Source organism: Eschrichtius robustus, chromosome 7 (assembly GCF_028021215.1).
Source record: "Eschrichtius robustus isolate mEscRob2 chromosome 7, mEscRob2.pri, whole genome shotgun sequence".
Classification (NCBI taxonomy): Eukaryota; Metazoa; Chordata; class Mammalia; order Artiodactyla; family Eschrichtiidae; genus Eschrichtius; species Eschrichtius robustus.
The window spans coordinates 139,654,928-139,673,971 of NC_090830.1; the positions used below are offsets into that span (position 1 = coordinate 139,654,928).

The 19,044-nt window shown below is 49.3% G+C and overlaps 1 protein-coding gene across 2 annotated transcripts; it reads left to right on the forward strand.

Moving 5' to 3' along the window:
• The first annotated feature begins 6,475 nt into the window (after positions 1–6,475).
• Positions 6,476–17,203, forward strand: CYP2E1 (cytochrome P450 family 2 subfamily E member 1). 2 transcript variants are annotated; one of them, XR_011074546.1, is made up of 9 exons: positions 6,476–6,668; positions 7,602–7,761; positions 10,675–10,824; positions 11,123–11,283; positions 11,736–11,912; positions 12,970–13,111; positions 15,018–15,585; positions 15,709–15,850; positions 16,613–16,693. XR_011074546.1 is itself a non-coding variant. In XM_068548818.1 (9 exons), the coding sequence occupies exons 1-9, from the start codon at positions 6,492–6,494 to the stop codon at positions 16,801–16,803; spliced, it is 1,488 nt and encodes a 495-aa protein (XP_068404919.1). In that variant the 5' UTR covers positions 6,476–6,491; the 3' UTR covers positions 16,804–17,203. The 2 variants fall into 2 exon arrangements, 1 of the variants encoding a protein (XP_068404919.1); XM_068548818.1 differs by having other exon boundaries at positions 15,018–15,205; positions 16,613–17,203.
• The last annotated feature ends 1,841 nt before the right edge of the window (positions 17,204–19,044 follow it).

Genomic DNA, 19,044 nt, shown 5'->3' on the forward strand with positions numbered 1-19,044 from the left:
CAACTAGGCAAAATATCAGCAAGGAAATAAAAGACTTGACCAACAATAAAACCCAACTAGATTTAATAGTCATCTAGAGCAAGGGTTCCCAACCTCCGGGCCATGGACCACTACTGGTCCGTGGCCTGTTAGGAACGGGGCTGCACAGCAGGAGGTGAGTGGTGGGCAAGTGGCTGTATTTACAGCTGCTCCCCATCACTCCCATTACCGCCCAAGCTCCGCCTCCTGTCAGATCAGTGGTGGCATTAGAATCTCATAGGAGCGCCAACCCTGCTGTGAACTGCACATGCAAGGGATCTAGGTTGCACGCTCCTTGTGAGACTCTAATGCCTGATGATCTGAGGTGGAGTTGAGCCGGTGAGGCTAGCGCTGGGGAGCAGCTGCAAATACAGATAATCATTAGCAGAGAGGTTTGACTGCACAGAGACCATAATAAATCAACTGCTTGCAGACCGACATCAAAACCCTATCAGTGAGTGGCAAGTGAAAACAAGCTCAGGGTTCCCACTGATTCTGCATTACGGTGAGTTGTATAATTATTTCATTATATATTACAATGTAATAATCATAGAAATAAAGTGCACAATAAATGTAATGCGCTTGAACCATCCTGAAACCATCCCCCCTCCCCGGTCTGCGGAAAAATTGTCTTCCACAAAACTGTTCCCTGGTGCCGAAAAGGTTGGGGACCGCTGATATATAACACACTTCACCCATCAGCAGTGACATATACATTCTTCTCAAGGACACATGGAACATTCTCCAGGATAGACTGTGGATTAGGCTGCAACTTAGGGTCTCAGTAAATGTAAAGACATTGAATTCACACAAGGTATATTCACTGACCACAAGAGAATAAAATTAAATATCAATAACAAGGAAATTTTGAAAAGTAAAAAATATGTGAGAAGTAGACAGTATACTTCTAAATAACAAGTGGGTGAAAGAAGAAATCACTAAGCAAATTAGAAAATATTTTTTGGTGAATGAGACTGAAAACACAACATATGAAAACATAGGAGATGCAGCTAAAGCACTGCTTAGGGGAAAACTTATACCTGTAATGCATATACCATTTATACCTGTAAACACCTACATTAAGTAAGAAGAAAGATCTCAAATCAATAACTTAACTTTCCATCTTAACTAAGTAGAAGCAGAAGAGCAAGTTAAACCCAAAGCAAGCAGAAGAGAAGATGTAATAAATTCTAGAGTAGAAAGCAATTAAATAGGAATACAAAAACAATAGAGGAAAAATTTAAATCAAAATTGATACTTTGAAAATATTATTTTAACATATATGGCTAGAATGATCATGAAAAAAAGAGGGATGATTCAAATCCTTAAAATCAGGAATGAAAGTGAGAGCATCACGAATGACCTTACAGAAATAAAAAAATGATTCTACGGGATACTATAAGCACCTGTGTGCCAACAAAATAGATAACCTAGAAGAAATGGACAAATTCCTAGAAAACCAACAAATTTCTAGACCAACTGCCAAAACAGACTTAAGAAGAAATAGAAAATCTGAATGTACCTATAATGTTAAGAGATTGAATAAGTAATCAAAAAACTTCCAGCAAGGAAGATTCTAGGCTCACATGACTTCATGGTGAATTCTACTAAATGTTTAAAGGAAAATTAATACCAATTGTTCACACACACTTCCCAGCTCATTTTAAGAGAGCTGTATTACCCAGTTACCAGAACCAGATACAGATATCATAAGAAAAAAATACAACATCTCTTATGACTACACACTCAAAAATTCTCAGCAAAATACTAGCTAACCAAATCCAGCAACACATAGAAAAAAATTATACGGCATGACCAAGTAGGATTTATCTCAGCAATGCTAGGTTGATTTAACATATAAAAATCAATGTAATGCACAATACTTACACAGTGAAAGGCAAAAGCTGCATGATCATCTCAATGGATGCAGAAATAGCTTTTGACAAAATTCAACACCTTTTCATCATAAAAACACTACAAAGCTAAGAATATGTGGGAACTTCCTGAAGCGGATAAAAGGCATCTACTAAAAACTCACAGGTAACATTATAGTCAATGGTGAAAGATTGCTTTCTCCCTAAGACCAGGAACAAGACAAGAATGCCCACTCTCACCACTTCTATTCAACATAGTCCTGGAGGTGCCAGAGCAATCAGACAAGAAAAAGAAATGAAAGATGTTCAAATTGGAAACAAAGAAGTAAAACTGTGTCTATTCGTAGATAATGTGATCCTGTATATAGAAAATCCTAAGGAATGTATAAAAACTATTAGAACTCTATGAGTTCAGCAAGGTTGCAGAATGCAAAGTCAATATACAAAATTCAGTTGTATTTCTAGACACTACCAATGAACTATACAAAAGTGAAATTAAGGAAAAGCTCCATTTACAATAGCATCAAAAAACAAAGTAGGAAGAAATTAACAAAAGAAGTATAAAACTTGAACACTGAAAACTATAAAACCTCACTGAAGTAAATTAAATCTAAATAAATGGAAAGACTTTCCCCCTCTGTGGATCAGAAGACTTAATATTGTACCGTTGTTAATGTGGCGTTATGGGCTGAATTGTGTGTCCCTCCCCTCCGCCAAATCCATATGTTGAACTGCTAACCCCCAGCACCTCAGAATGTGACTGTATTTGGAGACAGGGTTTTTAAAGGGGTGAGTAAGTTGAAATTAGGCATTAGGGTGGGTCCTAATGCAATCTGGCCTGTGTCCTTATAAGAAGAGGAGATTAGGACACACAGAGACAGGGGGCGGGGGGGGGGTGCTGCGCACAGAGGAGAGGCCATGTGAAGAGGTAGCAAGAGGGCGGCTGCCTGCAGGCCAAGGAGAGAGCCCTCAGAAGAAAGCAAACCTGCCGACACCTGATCTTGGACATATCTTCCAGAACCGTGAGAATAAATTTCTATTGCTTATGCCACCCAGTCTACGGTACTTTGTTATGGCAGCCCCAGCAAACTAATACAGACAGCTCTTCTCCCAAAGTGATATACAGATTTATTTCAATCCCTATCAAAATCCCACTTATCTGTTCTGTAGAAATTGACAAGCTAATCCTAAAATTCATATGGAAATGCAAGAAATTCAGAATACCTTTTTAAAAAATCTTTAAAAAGAAGAACTAACTTAAAGGACTCACTTCCTAACTTAAAAGCTTAATACAAAGCTACAGTTATCAAGACACTGTGGAACTGGCAGAAGGATAGACATACAGAATAATGGAATAGAATTGAGAGTCTGGAAATAAACCCTCACATCTGTGGTCAATTGATTTTCGACAAAAGTACCAAGACAGTTGGCACTCTTGGGGATTTCCCCATTCCTTAAGTTTGCTCTTTTCAACAAATGGTGTTGGGACAAAGGCTGCCCATATGGAAAAGGACTAAGTTGGACCCTATCTCATACCATATACAAAACAGCTCAAAATGGGTGGTACACTTAGAAGAAAACCTCAGAATAAATCTTCGTGAACTTAGATTAGGCAATGATTTCTTAGATACAAACCAAAGCACAAGTGACAAAAGAAAAAATAGATCAATTTGACTTCATCAAGATTTAAACCTTTTGTGCTCAGAGGACATCAGCAAGGAAGTAAAAAGACAACCCACAGGATGGGAGAAAATACTTGCAAATTCTATACCCAACAGGGACTTGTACCCGGAATAAACCATTTGGATGCAACTTCTCTAAAACATGTTTCCTCTGAGTTGTCAAAGTCCATGGTTTCCCTACACAATATTCCTTCTATGCCATTAAAAGCATTGCAGGGCAGCTTTTTAAAAGATATCTGCTATTCTTCCAGGACTTTATTTCAAGTTGCTGCCACTGATTCTGCCAGTATTGAAGGTGTGGCTCCCCCCAGGCCATGCCAGGGCACAGGAAGTTATTTTAAGTACACTTTAACCAAGATACTTGTTTACATTTGCCTTTTAAATGTAGGCACAAGTCTGATACACAGAATCAAAGTAAGTGCAAAAGATATCTTTCAGTAGGTATAAAAGAAAAATGAGAAATAATAATAAGAAAGAGTTGGCAGCAGTTTTTCTTTCTTTCTTTTTTTTTTTTTTGTTTGTTTTTTTTTAGTTTTTCTTTCTTAATGGGACTGAAAATAGGGGAACTACCGCTGTAGGGAGAGTCTGTACTCTCACATCTTGCTTTATCCAGTTCTGCATTGTTTGATTCGTTACAAGGAGCATGCCTTACTTTCCTAATTGAGATGATATTTGTAATCTTACTTATTGTAAAACAATAAACATTTGTTTAACTTCAATAAGGCCTTTCCATATTGTTTTACTAGTAAATTCTATCAAAATTTCAAAGTCCAGATAATTCCCTAACAATTTAAAGTATCCCAGACAATAGAAAAAGATGGAATTTTAATTGTTTCTAGAGTTAGCACAATTCTTATAGCAGATATAATAAAACATAAGAAACTGAAGCCCAATTTTGTCTATGGCTATAGATGCACAACTACTAAAAACACTATTAAGAAGTTGAACCCATGAGCATGTAAAAAGAGTATCGTTCCATGAAAATCTTGGCTGTGAAGCGGAACTATAAGACTGCTTTTATATGAAGCAATGTTTTCATCCAGCATCATACCAGCAGGTTTAGGGAGAAAAGTCCTAGGATTGTCTCAATTAAAAAGATATTTCATTATCTCAGCACTCATCCCTGCTAAATACTCCTTGTTAAATAGAGAAAGAAGAAAATTGTCCTAATGTGATTGTCTCTTTGCTACAACCAAACAACAATAGACTTGATGGAGAAGTACCCATTCCCGCCAGGCACAAGGCAAGGCCACCTCTGTCATCCCAATTAGTCAACATTGTCCGAGAAGGTGCAGGCAACTGAATAAGATCCAAGACAAGCAAAAAGGTCTTGCTTCTGAAAAGAAGTACTCAACAATGTTCTTACTTTCAAAAGACATCTGTACCTGCATTTAGAATTTGTTGTTGTTTGGCCCTCCAATGGCATTTCCACAGAGGACCTAGAAGAGTAGGGCCTGGCCCCAGACCACCCAGGCTGCACCCCTGTGAGGTCTAGGTTCACCTGCGCCTGCCCTTGGGCCCCTTTGCAGGACGCACACGCTCAGATAAGCTGCCAGATGTAGTTATTCTCGGCCAACGGGGGCCAAAGGGCCTTCTCTGCCTCAAACGTCTGCTGTCCTCACGCCCACCAGTCAGGGCTTGAATTGGAGCCCCAGGGAAGGCTGACCCTGCCCAACCCTCAGCACCAGCAAGAGGGACAAACTGAGAAGAAAAATGCCACGTGGACCCGGATGTCTGTCTGGCAGGCCTGGCAGGGTGGAAGAAGAGGGCAGAGGGGGGTCAAGGTGGCTCAGTCTCCATCCTGGGGAATGGGCCCTGCCGCCCCACACCAGCCCCTGGGAGGAAAGACCAGAGCCCATGCAAGATGGCAGGGCCTGCAGCCCAGCAGCTCACGGGCACAAAACAGGCCCGAGACTCCTGCCAAGGCCAACGCCCCTACGTGGCACAATAAGTTAACAAGTCCAACACCAGTAACGTGGCTGCAGGGCTAGACGCAGAAAAACCACATTGCTAGTAAACTGGGAGGGAAAGTGGGTTAGAATTCAGTATGTGGAATGTAGCCTCGGTTTTACATAAATAAATATACAGAAGGTGATTTTTGTGCACAAAGATAAGACATTTTAAAACATAAAGTCTACCAAAATAGTTCATTGATTTAAACAAACACAATAAAAATCCTAACGTATTTTTTTTTAATTTGAAGAAATGATTCTAAACAGTGATTATCCCCTAATTTTCTACATTAAAAACGTAGTTAAGTTTTTCAAAATTGGTCAACTCTTTTCTTTTTCTTTCTTTTTTTTTTCTTCTACTGAATTTGCCAGTTGATTTGACAAAGTGGAATAAATGTCAGATGCTGAATTTTCCTTCTCTGGCCTATGAATTTGGCTGCTGGTGATTCAGCGCCACTGGGGCTGCTCAGACAAACCTCCTGCTCAGAGGTGAGGCCTGCACCAGGAGATCAGGCACTCTGCCATGGAGACTGTTGGCACATAATTGATGTTGCCTTACGTAAATCCTACCCCAAACAAACCCATGTAAACAGGACCGTACTCCTTCTTGTCCAACCAGTGTCAAAGGGAGGACAGGCCATCACCCCATGTTCTGACGTGTGGGTGGGTGGAGCTCCCCTGGATGCCGAGTTTACTGACATTGGTGCAGGTGTCAGTAGCCAGTGTTGGCAGAGCCCAGGCGTGGCCAGGTGGGTGCCTGGATGGAGTTCTAAGCGGCAAACACTGAAGGGATCAGGCTTTGAAATGATGGCCAACAGCAGCTAATAATAAACTAATATCTTGGGCCAGAGGAAAAGGAAGGTGGCATTGGTTGGCTGGTCACCCTCCTTCTCAAGGATGCATTATAAAAGCTTTGCCTCTCCCCAGGAGTGTCCACACGAGGCGGCAGATCCCCGGAAGGCACCATGGCCGCCCTGGGCATCATGGTCGCCCTGCTGATGTGGACGGCCACCTTGCTGCTCATCTCCATCTGGACACACATCTACAGCAACAGGCAACTGCCCCCTGGCCCTTTCCCACTGCCCTTCGTTGGGAACATTTTCCAGTTGGAAATTAAGAATATTCCCAAATCCTTCACCAGGGTAAGAGAAATATTGTTGATTTGAGGGAGGAGCATTCAGGAATTAGATGTAATATGTGTGCATTCAATTCACTCTCAGACAAATTGTAATTCAATACCAGCTTGTTATGAGTTAGCTGAATTACCAGTAGCACCCAAGAGTGATATTCAAAATATTTAGCTAGTGTTACAGCTTGGGCATGGAGCTCAGTGGGCCTTGGCCATGGCTGGCCCCGAAGGCCCTTGCTTGAGCAAAGCGTTGACTGTCATGCTGTCGTTGGGTGGCTTGGCCAGGGCAGTGTGGTCGGGGCTGCTGCTGTTTGCCCCTGGGATGCAAGGAGGGACACGCATTGAGACCAGACACACACTAGCTGTGTGTGAACCTGCAGATCTCCTTAGACGCCAAAGAACAGGGGGAAAAGTGAAGTGTTTGACCACCCCCCCTCCCCCCCCACCTCTCACTACGATTGTTGTGAACAGTGAATGAGCTAACAAATCTAAAAACGAAATGCGTTAATGAATCTATTAAATGAGTTAGTAAAAGAACGCCACAGGGCACAGAGCCGCTCTGAAAGGCGTTGACGAGTTTCCGGCAGAGGAAGACGTGCTCGTGGGCCTCTGAACGGTATGGCTCCAGGGCCTCTGGCAGCGTCCTGGGGTCCGGGACCTTGACTGGGGACAGCAGACGGGGTGGTGGTGGGGCGGATATGGGCAAAGGGGCCTCAGGGGGAACAAGAGGAATCGGCCCTCCCAGTTACTTGTTCCCCGGAGGGAGGGCAGCTAGGCACACGCAGGTGCACTGGATGCGCTCCCGGCAGAAGAAGCCTCTGGGGAGGTCTTCCCCAGATCACTCTGGGTTCTCCTGGTAACAACAGCGACCTTGGGGGGCACTTTAAAGCGAGACATCCTCTCCAAGTCCGCGGTGGCTCACTCCCCGGCCTGGTGGTCTCCGCAGCTGGCAGAGCGTTTCGGCCCGGTGTTCACCCTGTACCTGGGCTCACGGCGCTTCGTGGTCCTGCACGGCTACAAGGCCGTGAAGGAGGTCCTGCTCGACTACAGGAATGAGTTTTCTGGCAGAGGAGAAACCCCCGCGTTCCAGGTGCACCAGGACAAAGGTGCGTCCTACTCGGGGAGGGGTGCGTGTGGGTCAGGGGAAGATGTTGGGGGGAGCTACTGAAATAACAGTAACAACATGCTAAAGGCAGAAAGGTGAAGTGATCTGCAGACAACTCAGGTGAAGGTTGGTGCATTCACTCACTCAGTCATTGCTCCGCGCCTCTTGATGGACCCAGAGAGGACAAGACAAGGAGCACCCACCCTCCGACCAGCAGGACAGATGTGTTCATAGAGAAATAGGACAGAGGGAGCTGCTTCTGACGGCCGGGCCGGGCCTCCCCCCGCAGACCTTCCCGCCTCCCTGGGCCCTCAGTCTCCCCTGGGAGCTCTTTCCACTCACAGCTTCAACTACTCGTGGGTGTTGGGGCTCCATCCACCGAGGGCCCCTCACCTACGATGGGCACCCTGCTTCTCCATCAAGGGGGCCTCCCGATGTCCCACCTGGGGCTGTTCTTAGACCAGGAAGGGGGTGTTGAGACTTCCCGGTGACCCCATCTCCCCAGCCTCACCTCTTTCCTCTGCCCTTCCCTCCTCCGGTGTCTCCAGAGCCCCGAGTTCCCCTCCTGCAGGCGTAGGAGGCCTGGGCGGGGCGGGGGTGGGGTGGGGTCTAACCGGTCTTTATCTGAGTGTTTTCCAGACTCCTGACTTCAGAGTCCATCTTCCGCGTCTCCGGGGAGGTCCTGGAGCCTGGGCGGGGGCGCCCCTCCCCCACCTCTCAGCTCTGAAATCTCCCTGCCCCACCTGCTGTCCTCCAACTTCACCTGCTTGTCCTTTATCATTTGCTCACTGGTGTTTGAGATCCAAAGCAGATGAGAAGGAAACAGTGTCCCACCAACCCAGCAAAACTTGGAAGCCTCTAGCTCTTCCTGAGTCAACTTTGGTGATGAGCCTCTAGAAAACTTTTATTCATTTTATGTAGAATTTTCAGATTGATGTGCTTACAGTTGTATACGACCTTCTTGCCTTATTTTTCCAGTCTACATTTCCGAGGTTATATCCTGCCACAACCAATGGCATTTGATTGTCCCTCTTAGATATTGTGGGTGGGTTTGTTCTTGGGGGCGGCTCAAAGGAAAATTAACCACCCTAATCTTTGTCATTAACACAAGAGGAGACTTACTGGAGGAGAGCCCCAGGAGAGCAGGAGTTCTGGGGTCAAGGAGCTCCATCCTGACTCTGGGGACCCTTTATCTGCCAGCCCTGGTCCAAGTCATGGGCCCCTGAGAGCAGTCAGGCAGGGGCCAGCATCCACATCCTGCAGGTGGGACACAAGGGGCTTGCCTGCCTCCTGCCTGAGGGCTCCAAAGTGCTGTTTTTATATGTCCCACACGGCCCAGGGCTGACCCTGGACCTCAGCCAGGCTCTGGACCAGGGCTGCATTTGGTCCCCAGGAATAATGATGTGAACGTTGGTGATTACCATAGTGTGGAGCAGCGGCTGCGTATTAAGGTGCCGAGGGGGCCGCACCCATCCTTTCAGTCAATCTTCACAAAACTCTGGGAGAGGAGATTTGTTGCCTCCATTTCAGCCTGTTTGGATCCCAAACGATGGCGTGCCTCTGGGTTCTCTCTCTTCCTCTCTCCATCTCTGTGTCTCTCCGTCTCTGTCTCTGTCTATCTCCTTCTGACTCTGTCTCTTTCGCTCTCCATCTCTGTCTCTGTCTTTCTGTCTCTGTATCTCTCTCTCTCTCTGTCTCTTCTCACATTTTCTGTATCTTCCATCTTTTCTTCCTACACAGTTCTTGCCAGAACATTTTAAAATTACCTGCTTCTCTGCCCCTCCCTCCTCAACCACCTCTGCTCCTCTCACATGCCGTTCAGGGTGGTCCCCCAGCATCTCTCCTCCTGCCTTCCCTCTGGCTTCTCTGGTCGTCAGGGCTAGGGGCACAGCCTCTGCTCTGTCCTCTGGCCTCCTCAGCACACACTCCCTGGTCCCTGCCACCCCTTGCTTGTCCGCCCTGGGTCAGTGACTTGGAAGGCTGGAGCTGCCCGAGGCCTGGCCGGGCTCATGGCATAGTCACCCGCGAGCTTGGAGCACCCCTCCCCTCGGTTCCCTCTTGGGCTGCTGTGCCACGTACCCAGCAGCCACTTGGCCCGTTACGCAATGTCCCACAGGAATCGGCACCAGGACCCCTGAACACAGGACCCTGAACTCAGTGTCACCTGTGCTTTTAACCTGGTGAACGGCACCTGTAAATGGGTCTCCTCGGTGCCCACACACCCATCAGTGGTCATGCTGTCCATCCCCGGGCTTGACTCCGTGGCAGCCTCCTTGGGTCACATCCCTCTCCTCCCACCCCTGCCTTGTGCTTCCCCTGCAGGCCGTCCAGGTGGCCTTTTGGGGTAGAATGAAGCCCTCCTCCGTTATACCTCTCAGGTCCGGCCAGACTTCCTTCTGGAATGTCCGGGGCCATGGCTTTCCTCAGGCCTCCACATGCAGGAGGGAACCAGATCAAGATCTTCCTGGATCTGGAGGTCTCCGTGGTCTGGGGGCCCTGTGACCTCAGATTTTAGTAAGGACTTGCTGTGAAGCCACGGAGTGCGAGCTGAGGTGTCTATAGTGTGAGGGTAAAAAATCATTGGAAACAGAATGGCTTCAAGGAAATTAGTCAGTAAACACGAAAGAGGCAGAGGTTTTTCCCAGTGGTCAGGTGTGGTTTCCCTCCTGTGGGGAGGACACAAGGCAGAATGGGGAAAGCAAGGAGGCTGGTGGTTGCAGAGCTTACAGGGGCAACGGAGGAAGCCAGCCGACCCCAGCGGCTTCTCTCCAAACCCAAGCATCTGTCACCGCGCTGGCCAGGGCGGCCCCTCAGCCCCTCCCACGCAGAGCAGTGCACGGGGCGCCCGTCACTCCTGCCCCTTTCTCCTGAGAGGAGAGTTTGCAGTGACAGCCTGCTGTTCCCTCTTCCTTAGGGATTATTTTCAATAATGGACCGACCTGGCAGGACACCCGGCGGTTCTCCCTGACCACCCTCCGTGACTTCGGGATGGGGAAACAGGGCAATGAGCAGCGGATCCAGAGCGAGGCCCAGCTCCTGCTGGGGGCGCTCCGGAAGACCCATGGTGCGTACAGCCTGGCCTGGGCCCCATGGCCCCTGACGACTGAGGCAGCTCCCCATGTTAGCCCACAGACACCACTTCACAAGCTGGTTTCCTCTCTAACCCAGGGAGCAGGCGTGGTCATCGAGGGTGGAGCTGGTGTGTCCTGAATAACTGACAAGTAAAGAAAACCCGAGTAGTTCACACAGTCACCACCTCCCGAGAATTCTCACAGTCCTAGGGTGTCTCTTCGCAAGCACTGGAAACGGCCCTCCTGCCACACCCACGAGCGAAGGACCCTGATGTCTCCCCTGTTTTCCAGGCCAGCCCTTCGACCCCACCTTTGTCATCGGCTTCGCGCCCTACAACGTCATCTCCGACATCCTCTTCCACAAGCGCGCCGACTACAATGACAAGACGGCTCTGAGGATGCTGAGTTTGTTCAACGAGAACTTCTACCTGCTCAGTAGCCCCTGGATCCAGGTGAAGCGCTCTCCTCCCTCCTGCCTGTTCTGCACCCGGCTCCAATCGAGGGTTTGCAGCAGGAAAAGGATAAGAAGGGGCACTGTGTGTGTGGACAGACAGGCACACAAGACTAGAGAACCTGAACGCTCCTTCTGGACGCTTCCATGGGGCCTGCCATTCCCCCTTGCTAACCTCAGGACACTTACCACTTCACTCTTTAAAATCAGTCCTCACCAGACACACGGTACCTCTGCCTATGTGCTCACATTCCCACCAGAGAACTCACACGACCTCGTAGAGTGGTGCCCAGAAAGATACTTTCAGCCAAAATATTCTAAATAATACAATAGTGACAGCCATAAATTCAGGTTTGGAGAAGGTTGTCAGCCTAGTACGCCAAATGCTATTGCACCCAGAAAAAAAAATATATATAGTAAGAAAATTCTCTCCCTCCCTCACTCTCTCTCTAGCTTTATAATAATTTCCCAGGCTACATACGTTACCTGCCTGGAAGCCATAGAAAACTAATCAAAAATGTGTCTGAAATAAAAGAGTATGCTCTAGAAGGAGTGAAGGACCACCAGAAGTCGCTGGAGCCCAGCTGCCCCCGAGACTTCACCGACACCATGCTGATGGAAATGGAGAAGGTACCCTCACAGCTCGCAGCTTCCAGACCAGGCGGAGCCGAACGCTTGGCCATTATGAGATGGGTTTGTGGGGGCAGGGTGCATTTTTCAGATTTATATTATGACCTGCACTGCGGTGTCCACACTGCCCACACTGTGTACATTCTGATGCTCTTAGTTTTACACAGATACACTGGCTTGAGCGTGACCACCACACGTCGACACACAGCCAGCCTGCCTGGCCACCCTACACTCCACTGTACTGTCCACTGTGCCGGCCAACAGGATGGCCTTTCTTGGGGAAGCCATCAGGGGGCTGTGGGACCGGGTGAGTGGGACCCTCACGTTGGCTTCCTCCAGCCCAGCCTCTTAACCACTTCTGATCAACTGCCTAATGACCACATCTCACCTGGGGAGAGGCCCTCAGTGTTCCTCGTCAGCACATAACCCCCAAATCGTGCACGAACTCAAGGGGGCCCAGGCCTTCCCAGCACCACCTCTCTGGCACCCCTCTGGGTCGCCCACCCACATCAGTCAAGCTTCTCTTCTTTCCTTGGCATCACATGTGGCTCTAGAACCACACATGAGCTCCACACCTGGTTTCCTGGAAGACTGCCCTGGGTGTCTGAGAGTCTCCTCCATTAGTTGGGCCTCCTCCCACCCCTCCCACCTCCCACGCTATGCCCAGCTTCCCTGTGACTTCCCTCCTGGGACCTAAGGCAGCGGCTGTGGGGCTGAATGAGGCCGAGGGCAGCCCTGCAGAAGCCCCACAGCTCAGCCCTGAGCTGCTGGAGGTCGTGGCACAGGGCCAGGGAGAGACCCACCCCCCAGGAGGGCCCTCGGTGCCATAGAAGGAGCACCGATCCCACAGCCAGCTGAGGGCACAGTCCTGCCCATGATCGGTTTTCTGGGAGCCTCTGTTCCCTAGCCTTGCAATGGAGACGATGGTGTCTGTGCAGGATGGCCCCCCTGTGGAGCTGGCAGGGCTGCCAGGTGCTCTTCTGCTGAGGGACACAGGGTCTCTTTCTCATCCACCTGAAAACCTCCCTGTATTGAGGCCCTATCTCTCACATCGCAGGAAAAACACAGTACAGACCCTGTGTACACCTTGGACAACATTGCTGTGACCGTGGCCGACCTGCTCTTTGCGGGGACAGAGACCACCAACACCACCCTGAGATACGGGCTCCTGATTCTCATGAAACACCCGGAGGTCGAAGGTAGGACAAGTAACAGGCAAGGACACCGGACCATGTGGCCGTCGCACCTGCACGGTCAGCCTGGAGCATTTAGGCTTCAGCTTCCCGTCTGCAAAACGGGGACTGGCACTGCTTGTTAACCCTTGCAGCAGTGACACTGGGATCGCTGGACGAATGCTTTAGGGGAAGTGTTCTTGTACATGACAGGCCCCGGCACTCAGCCCGCCCACACCCACTGACAAACCCCAGATTGCAGGAAGAAAGCCCAGTGGAGAAACACCATGCTGTCTGCATCCACTCCAGGCCATGATCTATTTATGACGGAGAAAAAATGTGCACATCGCCCCTGAGTCAGACCCAGCCTTCCAGGCAGAGCTGAGAGGGAGGAAGGGGCAGGGGCAAGGCCTCCTGGCATGTCTCACCTGATTGGAAGAGTGGGGATCAGAGGAGGAACCCCAGGAAAAGCACTGCAAGTCTGCCTGCTGCCCTGGACCCGGCCTTCCCTCCCAGGGCTCCTCCCCAGCACTGGGCCGGGTGGGACCCAGGGTGGATCAGACGTGGCTTTGGGGGCCGCATGCACAGAGCATGAGGCACTAGAATCACCCACATGGGCCAGTGGAGGCGATGTGAGCAACACCATATGTCTACAGGCCAATCAGCACCAACCTCCAAGGAAAGAGGAGGTAAAGGAGCCATCGCCTGGGGCCAGGGTGCCCTCCCCAGCAGTGCTCAGGCCTGGAGCCCCCCGCCCTTCACCGGGCTGGGCACAGGGCTGGGGTGGGGGTGGGGTCCCCACGGCAAGGAGCTCCTCACCACCTGAGCCATGCTGGCTGCTGCTAATGATGATCATTTGGCTCCTGCTGTGTGCCGGGTATGGGGATTAGCCCTTTAATACACTGTATTCTTGAGGGCTGACGGAGAGGGCATGAAGTTATTTCCCCTAGGAATGTGTATATGTGACCTGTCCAGGATCAGACCTGGTCCGACTCCAAAGCCTTGGCTTTTCTACCTGACAGAAAGGTGAGGCGAAGGAGCCGAAAAGTCCAGGGGGCGAAGGCTCCACGGGTCTGTGGCAGTTCTGAGGGAGCTTCTGACCACTCTGTACTAGGGGAGCCACAGACTCCAACACTGTTTTAATTATGGATTATGAGGAATTTCCAATATAGAGAAAAAGACAGAAAGTAAATATGACTGACACCCACACATCCATTGCCAAATTTAACATGTGTTAACATTTTTCAGTACTGGCTCAGAGCTCTTGGAAAGAAAGCAGGTTGCAGAGCCAGCCCAGGCCCCTTCTTGCCTCCCTGCCTTCCCCCCCACCCCAAACTCCGCATTATCCCTGGACTGCTATGTGAGCTCCCTGTGCATGACTTCTTATATTTACCATCTAGTAAATATCAGCATACCATCCATCTTGTTACGAGAGTTTAAAATTGTTACTCGGTTACCATACTGCAGGAGCTTTGCAGTTCACTCAACAGATTACAAGGCCCACAGGCAACCTCAAACCCAGAGAGGCCAAGCAACTGCCAAAGGCTGCTCAGGAGCACACCGCGCATGTCAGTTTCCATTCTCCATTCGCCTCCGTACTCCCTACAAGCCTGCAGCACACCAGCCTGGGGTAACCATTAACACAGTTTCCCTCCAACTAGAGATCCCCAAGACCCTTTCTTATTCTCTACTCCTGGCATGAAGACCAGAACGGGACTAGCCATGACCAGCTAAGGTAATGGAGGCCATAAATAAATAACTACATAAATGCTGTAGACTGTTCCTAACCTCACTGAGCCTAGTTCTTACTGACGCGTGCGGATGAATTATCCAATAATCCAAAGGTCCATAAGCATCTACTGGGTATATGGATGGGAGCATGAATGTTGAGCCAGCCTGGAGTCATGCATTTATTCCATGCATATCTTGGCAGAGAAACTTCATGAAGAAATTGACAGGGTGATTGGGCCAAGCCGAATCCCTGCCGTCAAGGACAGGCTGGATATGCCCTACCTGGACGCCGTGGTGCATGAGATTCAGCGATTCATCGACATCATTCCCTCCAACCTGTCCCACAAAGCAACCCGGGACACAGTGTTCAGAGGATACGTCATCCCCAAGGTCAGATGTGAGCCTGCAGTGCACCCCTGAGCACCACCCTGCAGATCAGCCGCCTGCCAGGGAACAGGACGGGGACCAAGGACACCTCCTCTTGGCAGATGCGGCTGAACACTGGGGGCTGGGCCAGCATCCCTACCCTGCAGAGTGCTGCCCCCCCAGCAGGCCTTGTGGGGACCTGGTGACCACAGAAATGGAGGCGATCTGGGAAAGGGGCTCCTCAGACGGTGCCTGGGGTTGAGGTGTGTTCCAGCAGCAGAAACAGACAACAGCAGTAACATCCAGCCCTGGATGAGTAGCTCGGAGGAGCTACTTCCCTGAAAAGATGAGAGCTCTCATTGCCATTTGGTCGTGACCCCCACCTGCTCTCTGTCTGCCCTCAGGTGAACAACTTCCCCGGTTGGGAACATACCATCTTGTCTAACGTAAAATTCAACTGCTGGCTCCCAGGTGAAAGCCTGTGTTGTGTTAACTTGACTGACCAAGGCAGCCTCTGTTCCTTCCAGGGCACAGTCATAATTCCGACACTGGACTCCCTCTTGTATGACAGCCAAGAATTCCCTGAACCAGAGAAGTTTAAGCCAGAGCACTTTCTGAATGAAAATGGAAAGTTCAAGTACAGTGACCATTTCAAGCCATTTTCTGCAGGTAAGAAGAGGTCAGGTGTAGCACCTTCCCTGGGGATTGTCCCTAATTCCTGCTCTCTGTTCCACGTGTGATCAGCATCGTGCCCCTGATTTCCGTCCCCAACATGACCCAAATGTGTTCTTCCCTGTTCAAAGAGGTTAAATGACATCTTTTCACCAGAAGTCCTGGGAATGAGTTGAGATGAGTTCTTTTTTCCTTAGATACTTCACTTCATTCAGCGCTAAAACTCTTCATTTAATAGAACTTAGTGAAAATCTTTCAAAACTATATTGCCTGACTCTCCATAATTTTAAACAAGGGTTACTAAGTAAATTTTAACGTTTGGTTACCTGGACTCATCATAGGACCATCTAACCTTTCCAGCCCTTGGCTGCCTTTCCAGGGCCTGCCCTTGGTGTGGGTATGATGGAAGATCTGTAACCAACTCGATAACTTTAACACCAACACGAGAGCTTTGGCTTGCACTTGGGGCCACTCTTCTTTCCTGTAGGACATCAGGCTGAGCACTGGGCAGAGCCCATTCTCCCAACCTGACACAGGTTTACGCAGCTGAGTCCTGGTGGTTGAGGCTGTGTGAAGGCTGGTCCCTGAGCCCACCTGTCGCTGATACTCTTACACTGAAATCCACTCTGGGCTCCCTTTCAACAGGCAGACAGGGGTCAATTCTGCTTAGGGTGGCCATTGACGCACAGCCTCCGCCCACCCAGCTCTGCCCCTGCTGTCCCGCCCTGGGCGGTGTCTTAGTGCTGTTGTCACCTCCAGGAAAGCGGGCGTGTGTTGGAGAAGGCCTGGCTCGCATGGAACTGTTCCTGTTTTTGGCCTCCATCCTGCAGCACTTTAACTTGAAGTCGCTGGTAGACCCCAAGGATATCGACCTCAGCCCCATCGCAATTGGGTTTGCCAAGGTCCCCCCCCATTACAAACTCTGTGTCATTCCCCGCTCACAAGTGTGAGGCACACGTTCTCTGAAGACCGCGGGTCCCTTGATGCTGGCCTGGAGGCCTCCTGCTCCCCTGCGCCCCCTCAGCAAGGCTAGCCAGGGCTCCACAGGGAACCAACTGGGCCAGAGAGGCTGCTTTCCAGGCCAAGCACATTCTTCAGATAGAATTTGAAACAAAGTCCATAAAAGATTGTGTCAAACTAATTAAAGTAATTAAAGCAAACTATGACTTAGCTTGTGTTGGAGTTCCTAGAAACCATGATGAGTGAGAACATATCAGTGTAGGTTACACTAAGCTCTTCTGCAAAAGTAGACCTACCCAGCCACCAGTCAGCATCTCTTGTAAAGGATTCACAGGAAGGAGTACAGACACTATTTTGCTGTTTGGAAAAAATAAAAATAATATACCTCCGGAGGACTTGTTAGCCATATCCTAAATGTATCCCCTGACATCTTTCCCTAGGATGTGAAGTTATTCCTTTGTGCTCACTAATAGCATTATCCTGCGCTATATTTTAAGATCAAAATATGTTTGAAAAGTCAGCACAGAGATCTCTTATTATCTCTTAAGTCTCTGTGCCTGGAAGGGGAACTTATCAGGATATGGGGACCCTACTGCAGAATGAGGCAGAAACGAGGAAATCATTAATCAGCTCAGTGAACTACACCTCAATGTTATGAAACAGAAGAATAATTTGGGACAAGAACCCTGTTCCCACCGAGAGGGCACACACCAGGAAACCCACTGTATGCCCAGACTTCCTGCTTTGACTTCCCCGTCAGTAAAATGGGCATGTCAGCAGCCCCTCTCCACAGCATAGAGTGTGAGGGCTGAACGGGTGAGATGCAGAGCTTTGGAACACTGCGCAGCATATAAGCCCCATGTTCCTTAGTAAAGTGAGTAAGTTTTCACAGCCAGCAGTACAGCATCTTCCAGCTCTCACTGACCCTCCTGCTTCTCACTTATAAGGTCCTGTGATAACATCGGGCTCACCCAGGTAACCCTGGAATCTCTCCCCTTCTCAGGATCCTTACCCTATCACATATTCAAAGTCCCATCTACCATGTTAGGTAACATATTCACAGATTAGAAAGAAGGAAGTGGTGTCGGGTCCCAAGCAAATCCAAAACCTAGCAGAGCAAATGACAAGACCTTAAAGCCTGAGAATGATCCTCTTTGGATCATTGAAAGTCAGGCCATACTTGCAGTTCATTTTATAAGCCAAGCATCCCCTGACATCAGACAGAAATTACAAAAACTAGAACAGGGCCCACAAACTCCACTCTCTGTCCTGCTTGACACGGCCTTTAAGATCTTCAGCGACAGGGAGGAAATTTCCAGGAATAGGCGAGAACTAAGAGAGGAGGAAAAATTAAAGCAACACGCTCAATACATGGCTGTTGCCATTGCTCAGTCCCCCACAACAGGGACCTACAGGAATCCCCTCTCCTCCTCAAAGACCACCGCTGACCTGCTGCCAGTGCAGTCAGCAGTGGCACGCTGTCAGGAAATGCTGCACCCTACCACCCCATACCCCATGCCCTCACTGTCACCAAAAGGGCCGTTGGAAAAGGAGTTGTCCCTGCCGACCTCAAGCGGGTAGGCCAACACCATGACCACCCAACATCCAGGGTATTTCGGGTCCCGGCCCCTCGGGCCAAAGTCAAGGCCAATTTCCCCTGTCGGTGGCAAGTGACTACCAGGAGCACGAAGCGGATGGCGCTCTAGATCTGGGGCTCCTGGGTGCGGATGACTGAAGGTGCCTGGGGCTCAACCTCCAGGCCCCTATGTTCCCCGCAAGACCAGAGGAGCCCTGGGTAACCCTGGATGTGGCAGGGGCTACTATCAGCGTCTGATTGACACTGGGGCTACTTATTCAGCTCTGACCTCCTTCTCTGGTCCCACTCGCCGTTCCTCGATCCTCCTAACAGGGATAGACGGACAACCCTCTTATGGCCATTTTACACCTCACTTACCCTGTTCTCTTGAAAATACTTTATTCACACACTCTTTCCTAGTCCTCCTGGCCTGTCCTACACCTCTGTTAGGCTGCGACCTTTTAACAAAACTTAAAAAGCTACTTTATCATTTACACCAGTAAATATGGCCTTAACAGCCACCACGAAGCCTACCCTAGCTAAAGTCCCACCCCATCCCCAAGTTGTCCCTATCAGAACCACAATTTTTGGTTCCAACCCTCAAATATTAAGCAAGAAGACTGCAAAAAACTCAAGACACCTGAGGATTATGACA

Excerpts from the sequence above, each read along its gene's own strand:
- CYP2E1 (XM_068548818.1), top strand. The coding sequence starts at position 6,492 with ATGGCCGCCCTGGGCATCATGGTCGCCCTGCTGATGTGGACGGCCACC. Across the intron at positions 11,913-12,969 it reads TGCTGATGGAAATGGAGAAG|GAAAAACACAGTACAGACCC; the intron begins GTACCCTCACAG and ends CTCACATCGCAG. Across the intron at positions 15,206-15,708 it reads GAGGATACGTCATCCCCAAG|GGCACAGTCATAATTCCGAC; the intron begins GTCAGATGTGAG and ends TGTTCCTTCCAG.